Source organism: Acomys minous, assembly GCF_964271855.1.
Source record: "Acomys minous genome assembly, chromosome: 11".
Classification (NCBI taxonomy): Eukaryota; Metazoa; Chordata; class Mammalia; order Rodentia; family Muridae; genus Acomys; species Acomys minous.
The window spans coordinates 2,425,305-2,432,971 of NC_140492.1; the positions used below are offsets into that span (position 1 = coordinate 2,425,305).

Below are 7,667 nucleotides of genomic sequence, written 5' to 3' on the forward strand. Positions count from 1 at the left end.
GCGAGGTGGCTCAGAGGTTAAGAGCACAGACTGCTCTTCCAGAGGTCAATTCCCAGCAACCACATGGTGGCTCACAGCCATCTATAATGTGATCCGATGCCCTCTTCTGGCCTGCAGGTGGACATGCAGACGGAGCACTGCATTCATAATAATAAATTAATCTTAAAAACAAAAGCAAAACAAAACAGTACACTGTCCTCTTCTCCTCTCTGTCCCTGTGCCCCACCGCAGAGACAGCGTCCTAGGAGAGAGGTCGGTCATAAGAGAAGACACCTACCCATTCCTGCCTTCCGCACCCCCTCAGGCCAAAGCCCTCCTGAACATGGTAGAGTGTGGCCCAGGTCTTTAATGTCATTGCTAAAATGGGGCTGGCATGTTTTCAGCTCCTGTTCAATGAGATAAGGCTGGGTTTTTTGTTTTGTTTTGTTTTTGTTTATTTGTTTGTTTTTGCTGGGCCACCATCTTCTAGGCATGTGATCTTCGCAGACCACCCAGCACACGTGCAGCAGGAAGTCACTGCACAGTTGTTCCTGCCACCGTTCCTGAACACTCTGCAGTACAGATGTGAGGTGTTGGCTTCTCATTTGGGGGGGGATGGGCATTCAAGACAGCGTAGCCCTCGCTCTGTAGACCAGGCTGGGCTCGAACTCACAGAGGTGCACCTGTCTCTGCCTCCCCCAATGCTGGAATTAAAGGTGTGCACCACTACTGCCAGGCAAGCTCTCTTTCTTTATGATAAGACAGAAACTCTTCCACTTCCGTGTTTTTAGACAGTTCTTCTAATATGTAATGACTATAGCCCCAGAGCTGCTAAAGACAGTGGCCAACAATCACAGTAACTACTAATTAATGGCAACTATATGCTCATAAATAGCAATTAGTGGTGGCTAATAAAAATCAAGACGGTGACCAACATTGACAAACAGCTGCCGGTGGCTATAATTAATAATCAGAAAACTTTCCTGGCCCTGGCACAGTGCTGGGCACCCGACAGTGGTAGCTCAGGAGCCCTCATGACCAAGCCATGAGGCGAGCACTATTCTTATCCTCGTTTTACAGACAAGAAAATTGAGGCCTCCTCCAAGGCCACACGGAACATTTGCCTAGGGAGTCACAACCAACCCAGCCATTCCAAGGTCCTGAGTGAGGGGAGACCCTCGAAGGGGTCAACAAACTAACAAAGCCAAGACACCTGTGGATGTATTCCTGTTGTGTGAAGAATACAAACAGCCAGAGAAAAGATGAAAGACTGAGGCCAGGGAGAGGGCTCAGGAGTTGAGAGCACAATTGCTCTTGTAGAGGACCTGGCTTTACTTCCCAGCACCCACATGGTGGCTTGCAACCATCTGTAACTCCAGTCCCAGAGGATCTGCCACCTCTTCCGGCCTCTGTGTGCATCAGGCACACGTGTGGTATGCAGACATACATGTAGGCACAACACTCATGCACCTAAAACTAAAAAGTAAGCAAATGACTGTTCAGAGTTTCAACGTTTAAAACCCACTTCAAAACAGGCTCCTTGAAAAATGATTTTCAATCTAAAAAGCCCGAACGTGCACTCACTCTCAGGACGCGGCACAGCGGTAAGTTAGCATGTTTAAGCAGCATGTTCTGTGCACGGCCCCAGGGGTGAACCCAGAACTGTAGAAACAAGGTTGTGTGCAATGTTTATATCTGCCAAAGCCAAGTCCACCCTTGTCAACAGCCAGGAAAGATCCACGTTTGCAATCTCTGTGTTTGGAGTTCTCTCTTAGAGATGTGTGTTCCTGTTTTTCTCCTGTTCTGGGTCGTCAGCTCAGGGCTACATGGCATGCCATCTGTTTCCAAGTTTGAGTTAGTCCATGTCCTACAGAAAGAAGAGAAGCCACACCACCACGGGTGGGTGGGTGGTTGAGTGGGCGGGGCCACCGTACTCTTTCGTTTTTTCTGCTCACTCTTTCTGGAAACCCTCTAGAACGGTCAGAGTTGGGCCGGTGGCCCTCAGCCAGCTGTGGTTGGGGCTGGTACCTATCCGAGACCCGGGAACAAGTCTGCTGCAGGACTGTCAGAACCCCAGCTGCAACCTGAGACCCTCCAGGAAGTAGCTATAAAAGGAAACAGCCCGGCTCTGTCTCTAACTCTCTCGGGATTAATTAACTGTTTTCTTCCTCCCACGGCTCCCTCGCTCCCTCATTTCTGCTAAAATACAGGCCAAACCCTCATCCAGCAGACACTAGAGTCCCGCCTGACGCCGGTCTCCGGGGATCCATTCCTAGAACTGAGTCCCTAAATTGCTATTTCCTCAGCAGGCCGCTTCGCACAGCACAGGACAGGAGATGGGTGGTGTCAACCAGGCACAGCCCTGGTGCCCTGGTATGACGCTGGGCTTTCAGCTCACACTCTGGGTGCCCTCACTTCTGAGAGCACTTAGAACTGTGGCCTCAGATTGGTTTGCTATTGTCAGTGTGACATCATTTTCCACGAATAATAGCTTCACACCCACTGTCTTTACGTTTCCAGCCATTGGGAACATAGGAGCAGTCGCGCCCTGAGGTCGCTCTTGGCCAGCCCCGTCTTCTGTTTCCAAGTTTTAGTCTGCGTCTTACAGAATGAATGGTAAAGCACTCAAAAACCAAAACGGATATCACACCGCACTACAACAGGGCGAAAGGCACAAAAAAAAAATGAGCATAAACAGTCATCCACCCTCCAGTCACCTTCCACGCCCACATGACAAATCACACGCCTCACGCACTCACGCACCCTTTGCAACGCGGTGAAGACAAACGCAGAAGGAAGCGAAGAAGGAAGCGAAGGGCTCTCGCGCTCACTGCAGTGTGCGGGTGACACGCACGCAAATCAAAAGCAGCGTTCAGGGCCGAAGCCCGGGTGTACGCACTGCTTCCACCTCCGGCTGGGAGCCATCCAGGAAAATCACACGGGAAGAAAGCCCACGGGGCCCCAGACACCTACCGCTATGGACCCAGAAGATGTGGCAACAAACACTCTGATAACCATTTCGACAGTCGGAAAGAGGACTCCCCTCACACACCCCTGCGAGGGAAGTCGCTAGACAAATCCCCCAGTGACGCTTGGGCAACAGGTGCCAGGCCAGCGTTGGCGGGGACCGAGCCTTGGCTCTCAGCCCTCCCCCTCCAACCAAAAGGCATCGCAGCCTTTCCCCCCCGCCGCTCGGGACGTCAGGGAAATGATTGGCTGATAAAAGCGGCTGCTGGGCCCTTTCCTTATCACTTTAAAGGCCTGACAACAGTCCCTAAAAGGCCAGGCCGAGAGCGCACCAATCACAGACCTGGGAGCGATGCCTGGGGCAGGAGAGGCGGGGTTGAGGGGAGCCCGGAGCCTCGGGAAAATCCCAGAAAAAGACACGTTACCCAAGAGGAGGCTGGATTCACAGAGCTTTAGACAAATCACTGAGCTGTGGAGTCTGAAACAGCCGCGCTGGCCATTTAAATGAAGAGCAGCTCCCTGCTTTAAAGTTTTCTAGAGGTTTATTTAAAAATCCGATGAGCTGTCACAAAACAGACTCCTTTGAGTGGCCTGTTTCCCGCTTTCTCCCTCTACCAGCTGTGGGGTGCCGTGGAACCTCACTGACAGCTCAGAGGCTGCTGATAACTGCTAGTAGAAATATCTACCCTATTTTACAGGCCTTGGGGGGTGGGGGTGCTCATAACAAGCTACAATGCATCTCATTTATACGTGAGATTTGAATTTCATTTAAGAATCAGAACACAAAACTAGTAAAGAAGGCCAGATGGTAGCAGCGCAGACTCTTCTGATTGGCCCATGAGACGGCTCGGGCTAATGTCACTTACCTCCAAGTCCGGTGACCACTTGAGTTCCATCCCTAGAACTTCATAGTTGAAGAAAAACAATCACACAGAGACATACACAAACACATATACTCTTATACACATATACATGCATATATACATACATGTACACTCAGACATACATACACACTTATACACACCGACATACATACATACATACACACACAGACAGACACACCTACATACAAACACACACATATACACAGACACACATACATACATATACACTCAGACATACACACACACACATATATACATACACATATACACTCAGACACACATATACACTCAGACACACACACATGCGTACACACAAACTGAAACTTCCACATCAAGGGAACCGTGGTGAGCACTGACCTCCGGCACCTGACCTTTCTGCTCCCCCTCACCGCAGAGGAGGCCGGCGCCCTGGAGCAGGTGGGACCTCTGTGGCTTCCACGCCTGCTCCTTTCACCAGTGGCTCAGATCCTGCGGCCTCGGCCGTGTCCCCCTGACCCGGCGTGGGTGTTACCATGGGAAACGACGCCGCCTAGAACACAGCTCCACACCATCCCATCCACAAGTCAACGTTTTACTCTGAGCAGCGTAGATCTATGGGTATAAACCTAAGTAATTTAGAAGGCAGACTGACAGCACGACCGTTTAGAGGAACACCATGAATAATTTCTCCCAGGGGCCTGGGACGTCCCTCGCTCCTGCAGAGCACGTCCAGGCGGGACCGCGTTCCCCGTGAGCAGTGGTGTCACTAGTGCACCGCGGAGCACACCTTGTGTCCACCGACGCCCTCTCTCCTAGCAGCATCCTGCACAGCGTCCCTGAGCGCTATGAAAGCCGCCCAGAAACAGAACCTGGAGTTTCCTGGTCAGTTCAAAATTGATTGCTTTGTAACCAAAGTGTGTGGTGTCTTCAGCAAGGGTCTTCCCAGCTCCTCCTGGTGGAACGGCAAGAGTTTGGGCAACTCTCGGGTCTCTGACCGATAACTCATAGGGAGGTGACCTGTGTCTGGCACTGAGGCTTTCTTGTTGTTGTTGTTTGTTTGTTTTGTTGTTGGTTTCTCTGTGTAGCCCTGGCTGTCCTGGATTCACTTTGTAGACCAGGCTGGCCTCGAACTCACAGCGATCCACCTGCCTCTGCCTCCCGCGTGCTGGATTAAAGGCGTGCACCACCACGCCCGGCCACATATTAGCTTCTTATTGCCGTGGGTACTGGCTAAATCGCAGAGACGTTACTGTTAAAAGTATTCAAAACAAGCAACATTTGTATCAATCGTCTTGCCAAGACTTGGGGGACAGGAAAGAAGAAGAAGAGAGACTGTCCGCAATCAAAGGTCGGGAGGACAGCTGTGAAATGACATGACACGCCCACTGCACACGTGATCTCGCAGTAGCCGTGTTTGCTACAGAAGCCTGCACAGGCTCAAGCCAACTAAACGTTCCACCGTGGAGAGGGACGGACCCTGAGGTGCGTGCGTGGATCCCGAGACGCGCGTCCGCGGCTGAGGAGCTATTGGATTTAGGTGGCTCATGGCAAAGAAAAGTCACTTCGCTTTTTGAGTGCGGCCACCGGTAGATCCCCTGTGTCCTAGGGAATGCCTCCACACCCACTACTAACTGGATTCAGAGAGTAAAAAAATAATTATAAAATAGGAAGTCCTAGGGGAAATGGGTGGATATAATCAAGATACTTTATATTCCTTCATATAATTTTCCAATAATAAAATTTTTTAAAACTCAAATTAGCTTTAGACTTCAACAGGCAAAGTTAGCTATTCCAACATTAGGTCTTCCTGAAGACTATAAACCAATTTGATATTTATTCTTTTCTGTTTTCAAAATACTGTGTTCGTACTATTTTTTCAAATACTTTTTATATCTTAAAAGTCCCACCACTGTGTACATTGGGAATATAAACTGTGGCTGCATTCTCGTGTTATGTGGAGAATACACACCCCTGCTCAGAGGATGAAATATGCTCATGGTGTGTCACCCCCCCCCCCCCAGCTGCCACCTTCCAGACCTACAGGGGGGAAATTTTTGCTGGCTGAAATAATAGCTGCTGACTTTTTGGAGTTGAACACCAACCAGCTCCACTCCAGGTACTTGGCACGAAGCCCTCCTTTGATCTATCAACCTCCCACTCAGAGTGAGGGTGTAGGTCTGGTTCTCGCTCTCGCTCTCTCTCGCTCTCTCTCTCTCTCTCTCTCTCTCTCTCTTTTTTTAATGTTTATGTATTATTATGTATATGGTGCTCTGCCTGCATGTACCCCTACAGGCCAGAAGAGGGCATCAGATCACATTATAGATGGTTGTGAGCCACCATGTGGTTGCTGGGAATTGAACTCAGGACCTGTGCAAGAGCAGGCAGTGTTCTTAACCGCTGAGCCATCTCTCCAGCCCGGTTTTAGTTTTTTGAGACAGGGTCTCTCTACATAGCCCTGGCTGTCCTGGATCTCTCTATGAAGACCAGGCAAAGCCTCAGGTTCACAAAGATCCCCTGCATCCCGACTGCTGGGATTAAAGGTGTGCACCCCCGACAGGCCTAACTCTATTCTTTTTTAAATAATCATAAAACGGTATAATTAGGACTCTGGAAAACCTGAAAGTATTCCGCTGATACTGTTGAGCTTCGAGATGACAAACAGAACTGCCAGACATCCCGGATAAGTCTTTTTTTTTTTTAAGTGTGGGCTACCACACCCATCATTCTTTTTATTTTATTTTTTGGTTTTTTGAGACAGGGTTTCTCTGTGTAGCCTTGGCTGTCCTGGACTCACTTTGTAGACCAGGCTGGCCTCGAACTCACAGCAATCCCCCTGCTTCTGCCTCCCAAGTGCTAGGATTAAAGGCGTGTGTGCCACCAAGCCCAGCCCGGATAAATCTTAAAGTTCAGTGTTTCTGGATTATTTTCCACCTCAGAAAGCAGCTGCGTGGCCACTTAGCACCTGTGCTGTCTGAAGGAGAATTGGCCCCCAGAGGCTCAGAGATTCCAGTACTTGATCCTCAGTTGGTGAAACTGTTTGGGAAAGATTAGGAGGTACAGCCTAGCCAGGCCCAGCTGGCACTGACTAATCTCCCTCCCTCCCTCTCTGTCTCCTTCCCCCTCCCCCTCCCCATCCCTTTCTTCTCCCTCCCCCTTTCCCCCTCCATCTGTCTCACTCCCCTTCCCTCTCCCCCTCCCTCTCTGTCTCCCTCCTGCTCCCTCCCTCGCTCTAGCTCTCACTTCTGGATCAGGAAGGATGAAAGCCTGCACCCTCCCTGCCTTGGTAAGCCCCCAATAAACGCTTTCTTCTGTAACTTGCCTTCGTGTTTTGTCATGGTACTCTGGAGTTCCTGGCTCCAGGGTAAAGACTAGACTCATTCCAATTGATAGTTAAAAGATTTATTAATTACAGCTAGCAGGAAACAGTCTCTGAGCTAAATTTACGACATGCAAAGTCAGGTGTTGTGGTGCACGCCTTTAATCCCAGCACTCTGGAGGCAGAGGCAGGCAGATAGCTGGGAGTTCGAGGCCAGCCTGGTCTACAAAGCGAGTCCAGGACAGCCAAAGCTACACAGAGAGACCCTGTCTGGAAAAACCAAAAAAAAAAAAAAGGAGAAGAAGAAGATTGCCATGCAAAGAGTGGGGATTGTTTGTTTGTTTGAGACAGCGTTTCTCTGTGTAGCCCTGGCTGTCCTGGACTGGTTTTGAAGACCAGGCTGGCCTCAAACTCAGAGATCTGCCTGCCTCTGCCTCCTGAGTGCTGGGATCAAAGGTGTGCACCACAACACCCAGCTTATTAACAAATCTTAAGGAGATCTCCAACCCTGCTTCTGGTTGGAGACAGCTCAGCAGCTGAGA

At 50.0% G+C, this 7,667-nt stretch overlaps 1 protein-coding gene across 2 annotated transcripts in view; it reads right to left on the reverse strand.

Annotated features, from left to right (window-relative positions):
• LOC311608137 (SH3 domain-binding glutamic acid-rich protein-like) overlaps positions 1-7,667 on the reverse strand; it is a 47,225-nt gene that overhangs the window by 14,490 nt on the left and 25,068 nt on the right. Inside the window, exon 1 of one of the 2 annotated variants that reach the window (XM_084800445.1) lies at positions 2,953-3,245. The exons of the other annotated variant lie outside the window; for it this stretch is intronic. Coding sequence (XP_084656571.1) covers positions 2,953-2,997 — 45 coding nt within the window. The 5' untranslated portion in view covers positions 2,998-3,245. Of the gene's footprint in view, positions 1-2,952; positions 3,246-7,667 lie in introns of those variants that run through there. 2 annotated transcript variants of the gene reach the window in all.